This window comes from Carcharhinus amblyrhynchos, unplaced genomic scaffold, assembly GCF_965287045.1.
Source record: "Carcharhinus amblyrhynchos unplaced genomic scaffold, sCarAmb.v2.hapA scaffold_76, whole genome shotgun sequence".
NCBI lineage: Eukaryota > Metazoa > Chordata > Chondrichthyes > Carcharhiniformes > Carcharhinidae > Carcharhinus > Carcharhinus amblyrhynchos.
Genome location: NW_027649816.1, coordinates 316,415 through 337,383, shown reverse-complemented (window position 1 = coordinate 337,383; position 20,969 = coordinate 316,415). Strand labels below are relative to the sequence as shown.

At 46.3% G+C, this 20,969-nt stretch overlaps 1 protein-coding gene across 1 annotated transcript in view; it reads right to left on the bottom strand.

The window, feature by feature from the left end:
• Window positions 1-20,969, bottom strand: part of LOC145337798 (dynein axonemal heavy chain 6-like) — a 785,492-nt gene that overhangs the window by 610,717 nt on the left and 153,806 nt on the right. Inside the window, exon 14 of the mRNA XM_080182651.1 lies at window positions 13,467-13,814. Within this exon, the coding sequence (XP_080038777.1) occupies window positions 13,467-13,814 (348 nt within the window). The remainder of the gene's footprint in view (window positions 1-13,466; window positions 13,815-20,969) is intronic.

Below are 20,969 nucleotides of genomic sequence, written 5' to 3'. Positions count from 1 at the left end.
ATATCAACTTCGTCTATATTGACTGGGACTCACTTATTGCGGGGGGAGTGGATGAGGCAGAATTTATAAGGAGCATCCAGGAGGGCTTCTTGAAACAATGTGCAGATAGTCCAACTAGGGAATGGGCTGGACTGGACCTGGTATTGGGGAATGAGCCCAGCCAGATGGTCGATGTTTCAGTAGAACAGCAGTTCAGAAACAAGAACAAAGAACAAAATTACAGCAGGCCCTTCTGCCCTCCAAGCCTGCAATGCTGCCTGACTGAACTAAAACTCCCTACCCTTCCAGGGACCATATCCCTCTATTCCCATCCTATTCATGTATTTGTCAAGATGCCCCTTAAAAGTCACTATCGTATCTGCTTCCACTGCCCTCGCAACGAGTTCCAGGCACCCACCACCCTGAGTAAATTTCTGCCTATACATTTCCTTTAAACCTTGCCGCTCGCATCTTAAACCTGTGTCCCCTAGTAATTGACTCTTCCACCTTGGGAAAAAGCTTCTGACTATCCACTCTGTCCATGCCCGTCATAATCTTGTAGACTTAAGAACATAATAAGAACATAAGAAATAGGAGCAGGAGTAGGCCATCTAGCCCTTCGAGCCTGCCCCGCCATTCAATAAGATCATGGCTGATTTGTTGTGGCTCAGTTCCACTTTCCCGCCCTCTCCCCATAACCCTTAATCCCCTCTTTTATCAAGAACCCATCAACCCGCTTCTTAAAAATATTTAGCGAGGTAGCCTCCACCACTTCAACGGGCAGAGAATTCCAGAGATTCACCACCCTTTGAGTGAAGAAGTTCCTCCTCAACTCCGTTCTAAACCGCCCCCCCTTTATCTTGAGGCTGTGCCCCCTAGTCCTACTGTCTTTTCTGAGCGGGAAGAGTCTCTCCACCTCTATCCTATCCATCCCATTCATCATCTTATACGTCTCAATGAGATCTCCCCTCATTCTTCTAAACTCTAACGAGTATAAGCCTAATTTATTCAGCCTCTCCTCATAGCTCAACCCCCTCAGCTCTGGCATCAGCCTAGTAAACCTCCTCTGCACTCCGTCCAAGGCCAAAATATCCTTGCGTAAGTACGGCGCCCAAAACTGCACACAGTACTCCAGCTGCGGCCTCACCAATGCCCTATACAGCTGCAGCAAGACTCCCTACTTTTATATTCAATCCCCCTCGCTATGAAGGCCAGCATCGCATTCGCCTTCCTGACCACCTGCTGCACCTGCAAGCTGGGTTTTTGCGACTCATGCACAAGGACCCCGAGGTCCCTCTGCACCGTCGCCTGCTGCAGTTTTTCTCCACGTAAGTAATAATCCTTCCTACCATTATTCCTACCAAAGTGGACCACCTCACACTTGCCAACATTAAATTCCATTTGCCATTTCCTGGCCCATTCGCCCAGCCTATCTAGATCCTTCTGCAGACTCTCCACACCCTCCGCACAATTTGCCTTTCCACCAATTTTGGTGTCATCAGCAAATTTCGACACTCTACACTCGGTTCCCTCCTCCAGATCATCTATATAAATGGTAAATAGCTGAGGCCCCAGCACCGACCCCTGGGGCACTCCACTAGTCACCATCCGCCAATCCGAATAGCACCCACTGACCCCCACTCTCTGCCTCCTATTTGACAACCAATCCTCTATCCACGCTAACACCCTACCCCCAACTCCATGTCCCCTTACCTTCTGCAATAACTTCTTGTGAGGTACCTTGTCAAACGCCTTCTGAAAATCAAGAAAGACCACATCCACCGGCTCTCCTCTATCCACCGCCCTAGACACATCCTCATAGAACTCCAGTAAACTTGTCAGACACGACTTTCCTTTAACGAAACCGTGCTGTGTCTGCTCTATCAAGCAGTTCCCCTCAAGATGCCTCGCTATTTCCTCCTTGATGACGGATTCTAACATTTTACCTACAACAGACGTTAAACTAACAGGCCTATAATTCCCCGCCTTTTGCCTGGCACCCTTCTTAAACAACGGCGTAACATTAGCCGTTTTCCAATCTTCCGGCACTTCCCCGGAATCCAGCGACGTCTGGAAAATAACCACCAAGGCATCCACTATCACCTCCGCCATTTCTTTCAGGACCCTCGGATGCATTCCATCCGGTCCTGGGGACTTGTCCACAATCAGCCCCTCCAGTCTGTTGAGCACCACCTCTCTAGTAACAGTAATGTCATTGAGACCCTCCAGTCCTACCACCTTTCCATCTCTAACATCCGGCAAATTATTCACGTCCTCCTCCGTGAAGACCGAAACAAAAAAGTTATTCAAGACCTCAGCCATTTCCCCATCCCCTACCACTAAGTCCCCCCTCTCATCCTCTAAGGGACCAACGTTCACCCTAGCCAGCCTCTTCCTTTTTATATATTTATAAAAACTCTTGCTATCCTTTTTTATATTAAGCGCTAGCCCAGCTTCATAGTTTCTCCTACCCTCCTTTATCAACTTCTTTGTCAATCTTTGTTGACATTTAAATCTCTCCCAATCCTCTTCTCGCCCACTACTCTTAGCTACTCTAAATGCCTCCGCTTTTAATTTAACACTTTCCTTCACCTCCTTCGTTATCCACGGCTTATTACCTCTCCTCCTACGGTCCTTTTTGACCATCGGAATAAATTTCTGCTGAGCACCAAGAAAGATCTCCTTAAAGATCCTCCACTGCTCCTCAGCAGACCTACCTTCCAACGCGCTCCCCCAGTCCACATTCGCCAATTCTTCTCCCATCCTACCATACTCCCCTCTGTTCAAACAAAGGACGCGCGTCCGGGAACCCACTTTGTTCTCCTCCATCTGCACCAGAAACTCCACCATACAATGATCACTCTCCCCAAGAGGATCCTTCACCACAAGGTCCCTAATTCTACCCGCCTCATTACATAGCACCAGATCCAAGATAGCTCGCTCCCTCGTCGGCTCCAACACACACTGTTCCAGGAAACTATCCCGGCAGCATTCCAAGAACTCTTCCTCGAGCCCACCGTGTCCAACATGGGTCGACCAATCAATATGCAGATTGAAATCCCCCATAACTACAGCCGTCCCATTCCTGCACGCCACACTTATTTGCGCGTTAACAGCCCGCCCCACCTCTAGATCATTATTCAGGGGCCTACAGACGACACCCACCAGCGTCTTCCTCCCTTTGCTGTTCCTAATCTCCACCCACAACGAATTCACGTTCTGCTCCTTGGCTCCAATATCATCCCTGGCTACCACCCTGATGCTATCCTTAATCAGCAGAGCTACGCCCCCCCCTTTTCCCTCCCGCCTATCCTTCCTAAACACTTGATACCCCTGGACATTCAGCTCCCAGTCCCTGTCACCTTGCAGGCTTCCATCAACCTCTGCCATTCCAGTGAGAAAAAAAACAAGTTTCTCCAACCTCTCCTCTTAGCTAATGCCCTCCATACCAGGCAACATCCTGGTAAATCTTTTCCGTATCCTCTCCACATCCTTCTGGTAGTGTGGCGACCAGAATTGAACACTATATTCCAAGTGCGGCCTAACTAAGGTTCTATAAAGCTGCAACATGACTTGCCAATTTTTAAACTCAATGCCCCGGCCGATGAAGGCAAGCTTGCCGTATGCCTTCTTGACTACCTTCCCCACCTGCATTGCCACTTTCACTGACTTGTTTTTAATCTTATTTTGATGTCATGTAGATGTGATAGTGAGTTTTAAGGTGCGTCTTGACAAATACACCCGAGAGAATGAGGACAATGGTATGGAATTCAGGGAGAGGGACTGTGAGGTTCTTGAGCAAATTGATGTAGGGAAGGATAAGGTATTGGAGGTGGCGGCAGCCTTACAAGTGAATAAATCTCCAGGTCCAGGTGAATTGTGCCCTAGGCTGCTGTGAGAGGCAAGGGAGGAGATTGCAGGGGCTCTGACCCAAATTTTCAATTCCTCTCTGGCCATGGGGGAGGTGCCAGATGACTGGAGAACAGTTAATGTGGTTCCGCTGTTTAAGAAGGGCTATAAAGATGAATCAGGGAAGTACAGACCAATGAGTCTCACATCAGTGGTAGGGATATTAATGAAATTTCTGAAGGAGAGCATTGATCTCCACTTGGAGAGGCAAAGCTTGATCGTGGAGAGTCAACATGGCTTCATCATGTCTAACAAATTTGATTGAATCTTTTGAGAAGGTGACCAGGTGTGTAGATGAGGGTAGTGCAGTCGATGTAGTTTATATGGTTTTAGCAAAGCCTTTGACAAGGTCCCACATGGGAGACTTGTGAATAGGGTAAATTCATATGGGTTACAGGGTAATTTGACAAAGAGAATTCAAAATCGGTTCAGTTGTAGGAGGCAGAGGGCGATGACAGAAGGCTGCTTTAGTGACTGGAATCCGGTGTCCAGTGGTGTACCACAGGGATTTGCTATTATTCGTCATTTATATAAACGACATTGATGACTCATTGTTCTTCAGAGCAGTGTACTTGGAAAGTGCTGGTGGTGAGTGGCTAAATACCTGTTTAGTTTGAGTTTTTCGTCTCCTTTTCCAGTTCGCGGGATTTTTGTTTGTTTTTTCTCTCCGTAGCAGAAGTAGGCGCGGGGGTAGTCAGGAAGGTGGAGCGGAATATAAAAAGGTAAGAGTCGGCGCGGGCAGCGTCGGGAGCAGGCAGAGGAGTGAGTTGGGAGCAGAGTGAGAGCTTAAGGGCTTTGGCTCATTGGGCTTCGGCGAGAGCAGGTGTAGGAGAGGTGGGTGTTTTTGTCCCTTTTTGTGCTGAGGTACTCAGATAAATGGCATACTCAACTGGGAGACAATTTAACTGCATTCAGTGTCACGTGGGAGTTTCTGGGGACAACTTGTCTCCCGAAAGTCCACATCTGCACTAAGTGTTGGGAGCTGCAGCGTCTGAGAGACCGGGTCAGGGAGTTAGAGCTGAGGCTTGAGGATGTATTTCTAGTAAGGGAGAACAAGGCAATAATGGATATGAACCATAGTCAAGTGGAGACACCAGGGCCTGAGCAGGGGGACAGGGGGGTAACCATTAGGAAGGGGAAAAAGAAGAGAAGTCATGATCCAAAGGCTACCCCAGTGGCAGTGTCCCAAGACGTCAAGGGAAGGGTATCAAATGGGAGAGGTGACCTTCCAGAGGGAAGACAGGAGGACCAGAACGCCTTACAGGGAAGGAAGGGTATTAGAAGTGAGATAGTGGTGGGGGATGGGAGGGTCAAAGGAATAGATAGGCGGTTCTGTGGGCAAAAGCGAGACTCCAGGATGGTAGTCTGCCTCCCTGGAGCAGGGGTACAGGATGTTTCTGAGGGTAGAAGGGATATTGAAGGGTGAAGAGAACCAAGCTGATGTAATTGTGCATATAGGCGAGAAGGACGTAGGAAGGAAGAGCAGGGGGGAAATACATAGGCAGTTTAGGGAGTTGGGTGCCAGGCTGAAGAGCAGGGCCTCCAGGGTGGCAATCTCTGGGCTGCTGCCAGTGCCTAGGGACGGTGGGGCTGGGAATACTGAGATCCTTCAACTAAATGCGCGGCTGAAGGATTGGTGTAAGACGGAAGGTTTTACATTTGTGAGTCACTGGGAAGTGTTCGTGAGAGAAGGGCACCTGTATAGGAGGGATGGGGAACACTTAAATGGGAAGGGCACGAATATCTTGGCTGGGAGGTTAGCTGGAGTGTTTCGGCAGGGTTTAAACTAATGTGGAGGGGGGGAGAGAGGAATGAAACCTATAGCTCAGTAGGCACTGGGATTGGGAGCGAGTTGGGTGACAGGGTAAGATTAGACGAGAGGACAATCATCCAGGAGAGGAGGGATCCGAGTGAGCCTGGAGGTCTGGAGTGCGTCTGTTTTAACGCGAGGAGTGTAACGGGTAAAACGGATGAACTTAAGGCCTTAATGTTTGCAAGGAATTTAGATGTGATTGCAGTGGCAGAGACGTGGTTCAAAGAAGGGCAGGACTGGCAGCTAAATATTCCTGGATATAAGTGTTTTAGGCGTGACAGAGGAGGGTCAAAAAGAGGAGGGGGAGTGGCGTTGTTAGTTAGGGAGCACATTACAGCTGTGCGGAGGGAGGATAATTTCGAGGAGTCAGGAAATGAGTCGCTGGGATGGAGTTCAGGAATAGGAAGGGAGCAATTACTTTGCTAGGAGTGTACTATAGGCCACCAAATAGCACGCGGGAGGTGGAAGAAAGGATATGTAAAGAAATTCTGGATAGGTGTAGAAAAAAAGGGTTGTTGTAGTGGGAGACTTTAATCTCCCTGGGGTGGATTGGAAGGTGCCTAGGGCTGGGGGTCCAGATGGGGAGGAATTTGTAAAATATGTACTGGAAGGGTCTTTGGAGCAGTATGTAGCTAGCCCGACTAGAGAGGGATCTATACTGGATCTAGTTCCAGGAAATGAGCCTGGTCAGGTGATCGAGGTTGCAGTAGGGGAACATGTGGCGAACAGTGACCACAATTCAGTCTACTTTAGGATACTAATGGAAAAAGATGAGCACTGTCCGAAGGGGAGGGTGCTAAATTGGGGGAAGGCTCGATACAGCCGGATTAAGCAGGAACTTATAGATACTGATTGGGAGAGGTTGTTTGAGGGTAAGTCCACGTTCGGCCTGTGGGAGTCTTTTAAGGGACAGCTGAAATGGGTGCAAGAAAGACATGTGCCAGTTAAGAGGAGGGATGGGAAAGGTAGGATCAGGGAGCCGTGGATAACTAGGGAGATTGAGGACTTGGTCAGGAGGAAAAGAGAGGCGTATGTTAGGTCTAAGCAACTGGGAACAGAGAGAGCATTGGAGGAATATAGAGAGAGTGGGAGAGAGCTTAAACGGGGAGTTAGAAGGGCAAAAAGGGGGCATGAAATAGTCTTGGCAGACAGGATTAAGGAAAATCCAAAAGCATTTTACTCCTATGTCAGGAATAAAAGGGCAGTTAGAGGAAAAATTGGTCCTCTTAGGGACAGAGGAGGGGAACTATGCCTAGAATCCAAGGGAATGGGGGAGATCCTGAATGAATACTTTGCGTCAGTATTCATGAGGGAGAGGGACCTGTTGTCAGGTACTGTCTTGGAGGGAGTTGAGGAAGTATCTATTACGAGGGAGGAAGTGTTAGGGTTTTTACATAATATTAAAACTGATAAATCTCTGGGGCCTGATGGCATTTATCCCAGGCTGCTTAGGAAGATGAGGGATGAAATTGCTGGGCCTCTGACGCAAACCTTTGTCTCTTCCTTGGACACAGGTGAGGTCCCAGAGGACTGGAGGATAGCAAATGCGGTACCGTTGTTTAAAAAGGGTAGCAGGGATAACCCGGGTAATTATAGGCCGGTGAGTTTGATGTCAGTGGTAGAGAAGTTGTTGGAAAGGATTCTTAGGGATAGGATGTATAAGCATTTAGAGTGTGGCAATTTGATTAGTGATAGGCAGCATGGATTTGTTAAGGAGAGATCGTGCCTTACGAATCTGGTAGAATTTTTTGAGGTGGTGACAAAAACAGTCGACGAAGGACGAGCCATGGATGTCGTCTACATGGATTTCAGTAAGGCGTTTGACAAAGGCCCTCATGATAGGTTGGTGGAAAAGGTTAAGGCTCATGGGATACAAGGACAGGTATCTAGATGGATTAAGAACTGGCTTGGTAATAGGACTCCCTGCGTATGACGATGGCCCCTCCTTTGTCTGCTGGTTTGAAACTTGTGATCAGTGCTCCTTCCACTCACATTGTCAGCCACTTCAGGTCTTGAACAGCAGGTTAGGTGTAAGGATTCGCATTCTAATCAGTAATCTCTAAACTGTCTGTGCTTTATATGCTCTGTCTGAGGCCAGAACTCTCCATTCACCTGACGAAGAGGGAAACCTCGAAAGCTTGTGAGTATTATCAAATTAATCAGTTGGACTAAAACCTGGTGTTGTCAGACTTTTTACTTGGTAATAGGAGACAGAAAGTAGTAGTGGAAGGGTCCTTCTCTAGCTGGAGGTCTGTTACCAGTGGTATGCCGCAGGGCTCAGTACTGGGACTTTTGTTATTTGTAAGATACATAAATGACTTAGAAGAGGGAGTAAGTGGTGTGATCAGCAAGTTTGCAGATGGTACGAAGATGGCTGGACTTGCTGATAGTGAGAAGCAGTGTCAGGCAATACAGCGGGATATAGACTGCCTGGTATATTGGGCAGAGAAATGGCAGATGGAATTTAATCCAGATAAACGCGAGGTGATGCATTTCGGAAGAAAGAACGTAGGGGGGAGTTACACGATAAATGGTAGGCCTATTAAGAGTATAGAAATGCAGAGGGACCTGGGGGTGCAAGTACACAAGTCCTTGAAGGTGGCAGTACAGGTGGAGAAGGTGACAAATAAGGCCTATGGTATGCTTGGGGTATAAAATATAAAAGCTGGCATCTAATGTTGCAGTTGTACAGAACGTTGGTTCGCCCACATTTGGAGTACTGCGTCCAGTTCTGGTCGCCTTACTACCGGAGAGACGTGGAGACCCTGGAGAGAGTGCAGAGGAGGTTTATCAGGATGTTGCCTGGTATGGAAGGCCTGAGCTATGAGGAAAGATTGGGCACATTGGGGCTGTTCTCCTTAGAAAGGCAGAGGATGAGGGGAGATCTAATAGAGGTGTATAAGATTATGAAGGGTATAGATAAAGTGAACAGTGGTAAGCTTTTTCCTAGGTTGGATACAATAATTACGAGGGGCCACGGGCTTAGGGTGAGGGGGGCAAGGTATAACTCGGATGTTAGAGGGAGGTGGGGGCCTGGAATGCACTGCCAAGTAGGGTGGTGGAGGCAGGCATGCTGGGGTAGTTTAAGGCTTACTTTGACAGGCACATGAGCAGACTAGAGATGGAGGGACACAGGAGACTTTTCTAAATAAAGATAAAGAGCTTTGGGACGTCCCTGGGAATCAATTGATTCCTATGGACCTTCCAACATATTTCATGGCTCACTTGTTTTATTTCTGCGCTTCTGGGGATTCTGTAAATGTCTAAGTTTTGCATGTTTATTGATGTCTTTTCTTTTACTTCACAGGAGATTCGGTCCACGTTGCTGTCTAACAAGGGGCATATACACGGTGGGTCGTGCGAGGGCCGCTCTTGGATGTTGCTTCGAGAGTTGCCTAGTGCTTCACATCGTCGTGTACACTTAAACTGGACCATCTGACAGGCAACACGACAGCTCAGTGACTATCACTGTTTGCTGTGCAGATACATGGATTTGGGCCGGTGTCTGCGGGAGTTTGCACATTCTCCCCATGATTGCGTGGGTTTTCTCCGGGTGCTCCGGTTTGCTCCCACATCCCAAAAAATGTGCTCTTAGGCTGATTGGTGTAGCAAATTGTCCCTAAATTAGTCTTCCCTCAATCTTCCCCAATAGGTCTAGACAAAGGTCATGAGTAGAGGAGGGCACTCATAATGTTAAAATGGCGGCGCAGGCTTGTTTCCCGTGCTGTGTTGTTCTTTGTTCTTTGACTATGTGGGGGGTAGGATTAGTAAGTTTGCAGATGACACAAAGATTGGCCAGGTGGTTAATAGTGAGGTGGAGTGTCTTGGGCTACAAAAAGATATAGGCAGAATGTCAAATGGACAGATAAGTGGCAGATGGAATTTAACCATGACAAGTGTGAGGTGATACACTTTGGAAGCAGTGATTTGATAAGAAAGTACTCAGTGAATGGCAGGACACTAGGAAGTTCCGTGGAACAAAGGGACCTTGGCGTATGCATCCACAGATCTCTGAAGGCGGAAGGGCATGTTAGTAGGGTGGTGGAAAAGGGGACATTTGCCTTTATCAATCAAGGCATAAATTACAAAATCAGGGAAGTCATGTTAGAGTTGAACGGAACTTTGGTGAGGCCACAGCAAGAATACTGTGTGCAGTTCTGGTCATCACATTATAGGAAGGATGTGATTGCATTGGAGGGGTGTAGAGGAGATTCACCTGGATGCTGCCTGGGATGGAACATTTAAATTATAAAGACAGGTTGTATAGGCTTGGGTTGTTTTATTGGTGTGAAGCACCTTTGTGTAAAGGTGCATTGTCTGCACCTTTAAGACTTGATTAGCTGATTAGCTGTAAAGACTCGCATTCTAATCAGTATTCTGTTAACTGTGTGTGCCTTTATATGCCCTGTTTGTGATCAGAACTTCCCATGCACCTGATGAAGGAACAGCGTTTCGAAAGCTAGTGGTGTTTACTACCAAATAAACCTGTTGGACTTTAACCTGGTGTTGTGAGATTTCTTACCTTGTATTATTGGAGCAGACAAGATTGAGGGGTGACCTGATCAGGGTATACAAGATAATGAAGGACATGGACAGAACGGATAAGGAGCAGTGATCCTCTTAGCTGAAGAGTCAGTCATGAAGGGACATAGGTTCAAGGTGAGGGGCAGGAGGTTTAGCGGGGAATGTGAGGAAAATTTTTTTTACCCAGATAAAAACATAGAAGATAGGAGCAGGAGGAGGCCATTTGGCCCTTCGAGCCTGCTCCGCCATTCATTATGATCATGGCTGATCATCCAACTCAATAGTTTAATCCTGCTTTTTCCCCATAATCTTTGATCCCATTTGCCCCAAGTGCTATATCCAGCCACCTCTTGAATACATTCAGTGTTTTGGCATCAACTACTTCCTGTGGTAATGAACTCCACAGGCTCATCACTCTTTGAGTAAAGCAATGTCTCCTCACCTCGTCCTAAATGGTCTACCTGAGTTCTCTGTTTGTGATCCCTGATTTGGACTCCCCACCAAGGGAACATCCTCCCGACTAGGACCCTGTCTAGTCCTGTTCGAATTTTATAAGTCTCAATAAGATCTCCCCTCATTTGTCTGAACTCCAGCGAAAACAATGCTAACCTAATCACTCACTCCTCATTCATCAGTCCCGCCATCCCCGGAATCAGCCTGGTAAACCTTTGCTGCACTCCCTCAAGATCAAGAACATCCTTCCTCAAGAAAGGAGACCAAAACAGCACACAATACTCTAGGTGTGGCCTCACCAAGGCCCTGTCTAATTGTAACAACACATCCCTGCTCCTGTACTCTCACAATGAAAGCCAACATGCAGAATGAGCACTCAGATCCCGCACGAATCAGCTGACGGGGATATTCAGACATATTCAACCTCTCTTCACAACAGTCTGAGGTCCCCATCTGCTTTAAGAAGACGACTATCATTCTGGTACCTAAGAGAAACCAAGCAGTGTGCCTTAATGACTATCGGCTGGTGGCCCTGACATCCATCATTATGAAGTGCTCCGAAAGGCTAGTCATGGTACGAATCAATTCCAGCCTCCCGGACAACCTGGATCCACTACTGTTTGTCTACCACCGCAACAGATACATAGCAGACGCCATCTCTCTGGCCCTGCACTCAACCCTGGAACATCTAGATAACAAGGACACCTATGTCAGACTCCTACTTATTGACTACAGCTCAGCCTTCAAAACTATTATTCCCACAAAACTCATCTCCAAACTCTGTGGCCTGGGCCTCGGCAGCTCCCTCTGCCACCTGAACTTCCTAACTCACAGACCACAATCAGAAGGATAGATAACAACACCTCCTCCATGATCATCCTCAACACCGGTGCCCCACAAGGCTGTGTTCTCAGCCCCTTACTATACTCCTTATACAACTATGGCTGTATAGCCAAATTCTCCTCCAACTTGATTTTCAAATTTGCTGACGACACCACCGTAGTGGGTTGGATCTCAAACAATGATGAGACAGAGTACAGGAATGAGATAGAGAATCTGGTGAACTGGTGCGGCGACAATAATCTCTCCCTCAATGTCAACAAAACAAAGGAAATTGCCATTGACTTCCTGAAGTCAATGGCAATTTCCTTTGTTTTGTTGACATTGAGGGAGAGATTATTGTCGCCTGTCTACATCAACAGGGACTAAGTAGAAAGGGTCGAGAGCTTCAAGTTTTTAGGTGTCCAGATCACCAACAACCTGTCCTGGTCCCCTCAAGGCTGACACTATAATTAAGAAAGCCACCAACGCCTCTACTTTCTCAGAAGACTGAGGAAATTTGACATCTCAGCCACCACTCTCACCAATTTTTACAGATGCCCCATAGAAAGCATTCTTTCTGGTTGTATCACAGCTTGGTATGGCTCCTGCTCTGCCCAAAATCACAAGAAAGTACAAAAGATCGTGAATGTAGCCCAATCTATCACACAAACCAGCCTCCCATCCACTGACTCTGTCTACACTTCCCGCTGCCTCGGCAAAGCAGCCAACATAATTAAGGACCACACACACCCTGGACATTCTCTCTTCCATCTTCTTCTGTCAGGAAAAAGATACAAAAGTCTGAAGTCACGTACCAACCGACTCAAGAACAACTTCCTTTCTGCTGCTGTCAGACTTTTGAATGGACTTATCTTGCATTCAGTTGATCTTTCTCTACAACCTAGCTATGACTATAATAGTACATTCTCATTTCCTTCTACATGGATGGTACATTTTGTCTGTGTAGTGCGCTAGAAACAATACTTTTCACTGTATGCTAATACATGGGGCAATAATAAATCAAATCAAACATGCCATTTGCCTTCTTTACTGCCTGCTGTACCTCCATGCTTATCTTCAGTGACTGGTGCACAAGGACACCCAGGTCCCACTGCACACTGTTCTCTCCCAATTTACAGCTAGTAATCTGCCTTCTTGTTTTTGATTCTAAAGTGAATAACCTCACATTTATCCAAATTATACTGCATCCGCCATTGATTTGCCCACTCACCCAACCTATCTTAATCATTCTGAAGGATCTCTGTATCCTCGTCACAGTTTACCGTCCCACCCAACTTGGTATCATCTGCAAACTTTGAGACGTTACATTTTGTTCCCTCTTCCAAATCATTAATATATATTGTGAATAGCTGGGGTCCCAGCACCGATCCCTGTGGCACCCTACTAGTTGCTGCCTGCCAATTTGAAAAGCACCCATTAATTCCTATTCTTTGTTTCCTCTCTGCCAACCAGTTTTCAATCCACCTCAATACACTTCCCCAATCCCATGCGCTTTAATCTTGCACGATAATCTCTTGTGCAGGACTTTGTCAAACACTTTCTGAAAGTCCAAATATACCACATCAACTAGTTGTCCCTTGTCAACTATACAAGTTACATCTTCAAAGTATTCTATCAGATTTGCCAAGCATGATTTCCCCTTCCTAAACCCATGCTGACTCTGTCTGATCTTCCCACTGCTTTCTAAATGCAGAGGGTGGTGACACTGCCTGGGAGGGAGGTGGAGACGGGTTGCCTCACATCCTTTAAAAATTACCTGAATGAGTACTTGGCCCATCAGAACATTCAGGGCTGTGCATTAAGTGCTGGCAGATGGGATTAGGTGGAGTTTGGGTGTTTCTAATGTGTTGGTGCGGTCTCAGTGGGCTGAAGGGCCTCTTCTGCACTGTATGACTCTATGATTCTACGACTAAATAGTAAGAGGGATAAATAAGCTGATACTCACGCCCATCAGCTGAAGATTCTTCGTGTGAGCAATACTCAGTATACGGCTGTGCAACGCATCGACTACTGCTCCCGAATACGGCAAGCAATCCATCTGGAACTGTTGGCTTAGCACCTTTATCATGCGTACACGTCTCTCCACGGTCATGTTTCTCATGTCCATTATATGCTCATTGTACACTTCCAACATGATGCGGAATTCCTGTGGCATCCACTCACGCTGCTTCAAAGAAGTCTCAAGGTCCAGTTCCATAGCTTGGTCCACCATGGCACAGAAATGCTCAAATGTTCGACCATATTGCTTCACATGCACCATGGCCAAATTGATCAATTTCTGCAACTCAGTAATCTGGAGGCCATAGAAAAATATGTTACAGCAATAAATAACAGCTCTTTATATGTGTCAGAGAGAATGAGAGAAGTAGAGGCAGACAGAGAGCAAGACAAAGGCAGGAGCAAGTGAAGGAAAGAGACAGAGAGACAAATGCAGAGCAAGAAAGAGGGACAGGTACAGATAGGTGGTAATTAATTCAGGCAAGGGGGGGATGGCGGGTGTCACACCCATAACTGGAGATACAGTGAAAGTTTGATGCAATCTCCTTTCAGGGAGGCCTGTCGTATTAATTACTGATTAGACCCCAAATACAGCAGTAGACGGATCATCCCCCGGAACAAGGGCTCCAGCATTTCTCCAATCAAAGGAATTAATTGCCCAATTAAGGGCTTCAGTTGGGACAGGGCTCGCAGGGACTTAGCAGATGTTTGAGGGCAGAAGAAGGAAGGTGGTGGGGTTCCCATCTCTCACTTTCCAACCAATCAAATTCCACCTCAAAACCTGTCACAGGGAGGGGGGCATTAGATTTCAGCCAGGTCAGGCAGTGTCAATGGAGAGAGAACTATTTAATGTTGATGATTTTTCATCAGGGCTGGAGGAATGAGGGATGTAATGACTGTAGGAAAGTGAAAGGAGAGAAGGTGAGAAAAAGAACAAAAGGGGAGGTCTGTGAGAAGATGGAAGGCATTCGAGATGAAATGAAAAAGAATTGATGGTGCGAGGTAAAAGGAGGTGGCCATGGTACAGGAAAAGGGTCTAGAGGAGGTGTGCATGGCCAAATCACCAACAAAAGCAGAAAAATAGAAAAACTAACAGAAAACAAACTCAACAAAGAAAAAGGAAACAAAATAAGGGACAAAGTTTCCCACTGAAACTGGTGAACTCAATATTGGATCAAAAAGGTCATAGAGCGCTGAATTGAAAGATGAGATGTTATTCCTCAAGCTACACTGAACAACATGGAACACCGTAGGAGGCCAAGGACAGGGCAGTCAAAACTAGAGAATTAAAATGGCAGGCGACTAGAAGTTTGGAATCATTCTTGCGCACTATTTGGTGGCAGTCTGTTTCTGGTCTCTTCTTTGACTGTCAGAGTCAAGGACGTCACTGAACGGTTGCAGGACATTCTTAAGGGGGAGAGTGAGCAGCCAGAGGTTGTTGTACACATTGGTACCAACGACATAGGTAGGATAAGGGATGAGGTCCTGAAATGTGAATATAGAGAGTTAGGCAGAAGGCAGGATCTCAAGGGTTGTAACTTCTGAAATACTGCCAGTACCATGTGCTAGTGAGAGAAGGAATAGGAAGATTAGGCAGATGAATGTGTGGCTTGAGAGCTGGTGCAGGGGACAGGGATTTAGATTTGTGAATTATTGGGGATCTCTTCTGGGGCAGGGGTGATCTGTTCAAGAAGGACAGGTTACACCTGAACTGGAGGGGGACTATCATCCTGGTGGGGAGACTTGCTAGAGACACTCAGAAGGATTTAAACTAGTTTGTCGCAGGGGTGGGACCCAAAGCAGTAGAGAGACAGAAAAGGAGATTGAGGATTGAGTAGATATTAAGAAAAAGGATGTGGTGGAGCTTTTGAAAAGCAGCAAGTTAGATAAGTCGCCGGGACCGGATGGGATGTACTCCAGGCTACTGTGGGAGGCGAGGGAGGAGTTTGCTGAGCCTCTGGCAATGATCTTTGCATCATCAATGGAGACGGGAGAGGTTCTGGAGGATTGGAGGATTACGGATGTTGTTCTTTTATTCAAGAGAGGGAACAGGGACAGCCCGGGAAATTATAGACCAGTGAGTCTAACCTCAGTGGTTGGTAAGCTGATGGAGAAGATCCTGAAAGGCAGGATTTATGAACATTTGGAGAGGTATAATATGATTAAGAACAGTCAACATGGCTTTGTCAAAGGTCTTTATCATGCCTTACAAGCCTAATTGAATTTTTTGAAGATGTGACTAAACACATTGATGAAGGAAGAGCAGTAGATGTAGTTTATATGGACTTCAGCGACGCATCTGATAAGGTGTCTCATGCAAGGTTTATTGAGAAACTGAGGGGTCATGGGAGCCAAGGGGACATCGCTTTGTGGATCCAGAACTGGCTTGCCCACAGAAGGCAAAGAGTGGTTCTCGATGGGTTATATTCTGCATGGAGGCCGGTCACCAGTGGAGTGACCCAGGGATCTGTTCTGGGACCCTTACTCTTTGTGATTTTTATAAATGACCTGGATGAGGAAGTGGAGGGATGGGATGGTATGTTTGCTGATGACACAAAGGTTGGAGGTGATGTGGATAGTCTGGAGGATGTCAGAAGTTGCAGCGAGACATTGATAGGATGCAAGACTGGGTGGAGAAGTGGCAGATGGAGTTCAACCCAGATGAGTGTGAAGTGGTTCATTTTGGCAAGTTAAATGGAATGGCAGAATATAATATTAATGATAGGGCTCTTGGCAGTGTGGAAGATCAGAAGGATCTTGGAGTCCGAGTTCACATGACGCACAAAGCAGCTGCGCAGGTTGAAGCTGTGGTTAAGAAGGCGTACGGTGTACTGGCCTTCATCAATCGAGTAATTGGGTTTAGGAGTCAAGAGATAACGTTGCAATTATATAGGACCCTGGTCAGACCCCACTTGGAGTACTGTGCTCAGTTCTGTGCAACTACATCGAACGTTGGTGAGACCACATTTGGAATATTGTGTTCAGTCCTGGTCATCTCATTATAAGAAGGATGTGGAAACATTGGAGAGAGTGCAGAGGAGATTTACCAGGATGCTGCCTGGTTTGGAGGGTAGGTCTTATGAGGAAAGGTTGAAGGAGCTGGGGCTTTTCTCTTTGGAGTGGAGGAGGATGAGAGGCAACTTAATAGAGGTTTATAAGATGATGAGAGGGATTGATAGAGTGAACGTGCAGAGACTATTTGCTCGGGTGGATGTAGCTGTTATTAGGGGGCATAACTATAAGGTTCATGGTGGGAGATATAGGAGGGATGTCCGAGGTAGATTCTTCACTCAGAGAGTGGTTAGGGTGTGGAATAGACTGCCTGCTGTGATAGTGGAGTCGGACACTTCAGGAACTTTCAAGCGGCTATTGGATAGGCACATGGAGCACTCCAGAACGGTAGGGAGTGGGATAGCTTGATCTTGGGATTGGACATAGCTCGGCACAACATTGAGGGCCGAAGGGCCTGTACTGTGCTGTTATGTTCTATGTTTCTATGTTTCTGGTTGCCTCATTACAGGAAGGATGTGGTAGCCATAGAAAGGGTGCAGAGGAGATTTACAAGGATGTTGGCTGGATTGGGGAGCGTGCCTTATGAGGATAGGTTGAGGGAGCTCGGCCTTTTCTCCTTGGAGAGACGAAGGATGAGGGGTGACCTGACAGAGGTGTATAAGATGTTGAGAGGTATTGATCGAGTGGATCAGGGCTAAAATGGTCGTTACGAGAGGACACAGGTTTAAGCTGCTGGGGAGTAGGTACAGAGGAGATGTCAGGGGTAAGTGGTGGGTGTGTGGAATGGGCTGCCAGCAACAGTGGTGGAAGCGGATTTGATGGGATCTTTTAAGAGACTTTTAGATAAGTACATGGAACTTAGTAAGATAGAGGATTATAGGTAAGCCTAGTAATCTCTAAGGTAGGGATATGTTCGGCACAACTTTGTGGGCCGGAGGGCCTGTACTGTGCTGTAGTTTTTCTATGTTTCTATGAGGACAGCACAGAAGTTAAAGACAGCACATTAAGTAGTAACGGCAGTGCCAGTAATTCTAGTACCAGACAGATCAGGCAAAAGCAAGACAGAGAACAAGAGGAGTCTCGGTTAAACTGCATTTAGTTCAATACAAGAGGCCTGATGGGCAATGCAGATGAACTCAGGGCATGGATGGGTATGTGGGACTGGGATATTATAGCTATTACTGAAACATGACTGAGGGAGGGATAGGACAGGCAGCTCAATGTTCCAGGGTACAGATGCTATGGGAAGGAAAGAATAGGAGTCAGTGTTATAGAGGTTTACAGCATGGAAACAGGCTCTTCGGCCCAACTTTGCCATGCCGACCTTTCTTTTCAACCATTAAGCTAGTCCCAATTGCCCATGTTTGGCCCATATCCCTCTATACCCATCTTGTCCGTGTATCTGTCTAAACGCTTTTTAAGGACAACATTGAACCCACCTCTACTACAGCCTCTGGCAGCTTGTTCCAGGCACGCACAACCCTCTGTGTGAAAAAATTGCCCCTCTGGACCCTTTTGTATCTCTCCCCTCTCACCTTAAACCTATGCCCTCTAGTTTCAGACTCCCCTACCTTTAGGAAAAGCTGTTGCTTACCTAGCTGATCTATGCACCTCATACGCTCCAGGGAAAAAAGTCCCAGTCTAACCAGCCTCTCCTTATAACTCAAACTATCAAGTTCCTGCAGCACTCTAGTAAATCTTTTCTGCACTCTTTCTAGTTTAATAATATCCTCTCAATAATAGAGTGACCAGAACTGTACACAGTACTCCAAGTGTGGCCTTACCAATGTCTTGTACAACTTCAACAAGACATCCCAACTCCTGTATTCAATGTTCTGACCAATGAAACTAAGCATGCCAAATGCCTTCTTCACCATTCTGTCCACTGTGACTCCATTTTCATGGAGCTATGAACATGTACCCCTAGATCTCTTTGTTCTGTAACTCTCCCCAATGCCCTACCATTAATGAGTAACTCCTGCTCTGGTTCAATCGATCAAATGCATCACCTTGCATTTGTCTAAATTAAACTCCATCTGCCATTTGTCAGCCCACTTGTCCAGTTGATCAAGATCCTGTTGCAAACCTAGATAACCTTCTTCAGTGTCCACTATGTCATGAATCTTGGTGTCATCTGCAAATTTAGTAACCATGCCTCCTATTTTCTCATCCAAATCAGCAATATAAATGACAAATAACAGTGGACCCAGCACTGATCCCTGAGGCACACTGCTGGTCTCCAGTTTGAAAAAACAATCTCCAATCTTCAGGCACCTCACCTGGTGGCTGATTGAAGCATCTCTTCAAGGGGACCCGCAACTCCCTCCCTAATCTCCCACAGTAGTAACCCCCTGGGATACACTTCATCAGGTTCCAGGGATTTACCTACTTTAATGCACCTTAAGACTTCCAGCACCTCCTTCACTGCAATATATAGATACCTCAAGACATCACTATTTATTTCCCAAGTTCCCTAACTTCCATGCTTTTCTCAACAGTAAATACTGATGAGAAATATGAGAAGTAGGATCTCACTCATCTCTTGTGGATCCACACATAGGTGACCTTGTTGATCCTTAAGAGGCTCTACTCTCTGCCTTGTTACTCTTTTGTCCTTTATGTTTTTGTAGAATCTCTTTGGATTCTCCAAAGAGAGGATTCTCAATGTGGTAACTGCTGAACCGTACCTCACGCTGAGATGTGACTAGTAGAGTTGATGAAGGAGAGCCAGTGGATGTGGTTTATTCAGACTTTGGGAAGCTGTCAACAAAGTTCCACTTAATAAATGAACGTGTAAAATTAAACCACACGGGATTGGGGGAAGTGTATTGAGATGAATTGAAGCAGCCGGCGAACACACTGCCTATCCACCCTGCTTCACCATTCAATACAATCATGATTGATCTTGGGTTGCATCTCCATTTTCCAGCCTGCTCTCCATATCCCCATATCCAATAAAAATTTGTCCAGCCTTGAATGCAGTCAATGATGGAACATCCACAACCTTCTGGGTGGAAAATTTCAAAGACACACAACACTTTGACTAAAGCAATTTCTCCTCATCTCAGTCCTAAATGAATGGCCCCATGTCCTTAGACTGCGTTCCTGTAGTTTAGATTCCCTAACCAGCAGAAAGAATCACTCAGCGCCTACCCTTTAAAACCCCTTCAGAGTTTTGTGCCTTTAATGAGATTGCCTCTTATTCTTTCAAGAGAATATAAGCCAAATGTACTCAGCATCTCAAAGAACAAAGAACGATACAGCACAGGACCAGGCCCTTTGGCCCTCCAAGCCTGCACAGCTCATGTGCCCAACTAGATCATTCGTTTGTATCCCTCTATTCCCAGTATGTTCATGTGGCTATCCAGATAACTCTTAAATGATCCCAGTGTGTCCGCCTCAACAACCTTGCATGGCACAACACAAGACAATCCCCTCTGGTCACCTCCCAGGGAATAACAAAAAACATTTCTCATGAACGAGTATTGGTCTCATGACTTGATGGTTATTGTAGAGATGATGGGCCATGAGGTTTTAGATTGTGATGGAATACAATTTTGCTGCTGATGAGGACATCCAGTTTGAGCTCTTGGATCTGTTCTGGAATGATTTCATGTTGCACACAATCCAATGGAGAGTATCCTCAGTGTGATATTGGCAATTTGACTAAACAAGGATAGTGTGGAGTGATCACCCCTAAAACTGCAATCGTGGGCAAATTTGTGAGGATGAGATTAAGTCTATTTTTCTGTCATACTGATACCTCACTATCTCTGCAGGTTCATTCCTTTAAGACTCAGCGAGCTCAGCCATTCTTGCTGATGGACATTGAAGTTCTCCATGAGAGTACATTTGCTGCTCTTGCTACCCTCAGTTCTTCTTCCAAGTGGTTTTCAACATGAAAGAATATATTCAGCAGCTGAAAGAGGGCTGCAGATGTCATCAACAGGAGGTTTCCTTGCTCATGTTTCCCTGATGCCATGAGATTCCATGTGCATCCAGAGTCAATGCTGAGCACTCCCAATGTGACAGCCACTCTCCCTCCCATGTTCTACTGTGCCACCATGTCTGGTGGGCCTGTCCTGCCAGTGGGTTAAGGCATACCCAGGAACAGTGACAAAGCTGTTTGGGATCCTAGCTGTAAGTTATGATTCAGGGGATATAATTATTTCATTGGATGACTTGAAATCTGTTCCTTGACTATTCTGTGAAAGAGCTCTCCAGTCTTGGCACAGGTCCTCAGATGTTAATGCGAATGTGGAAATTGTTGAGTTCAGGTGAATAGCATAGATGCATTAAGGGGAAGATACATCAATAAATAAGGGACAAAAGAAACGAAAGTTATGCCGACAGGATAAGATGAAGAATGGTGGGAGGAAGATGACATGGAACACACAGAGAAATTGACTCATTCAACCGATTAACTGTGCTGTAAATT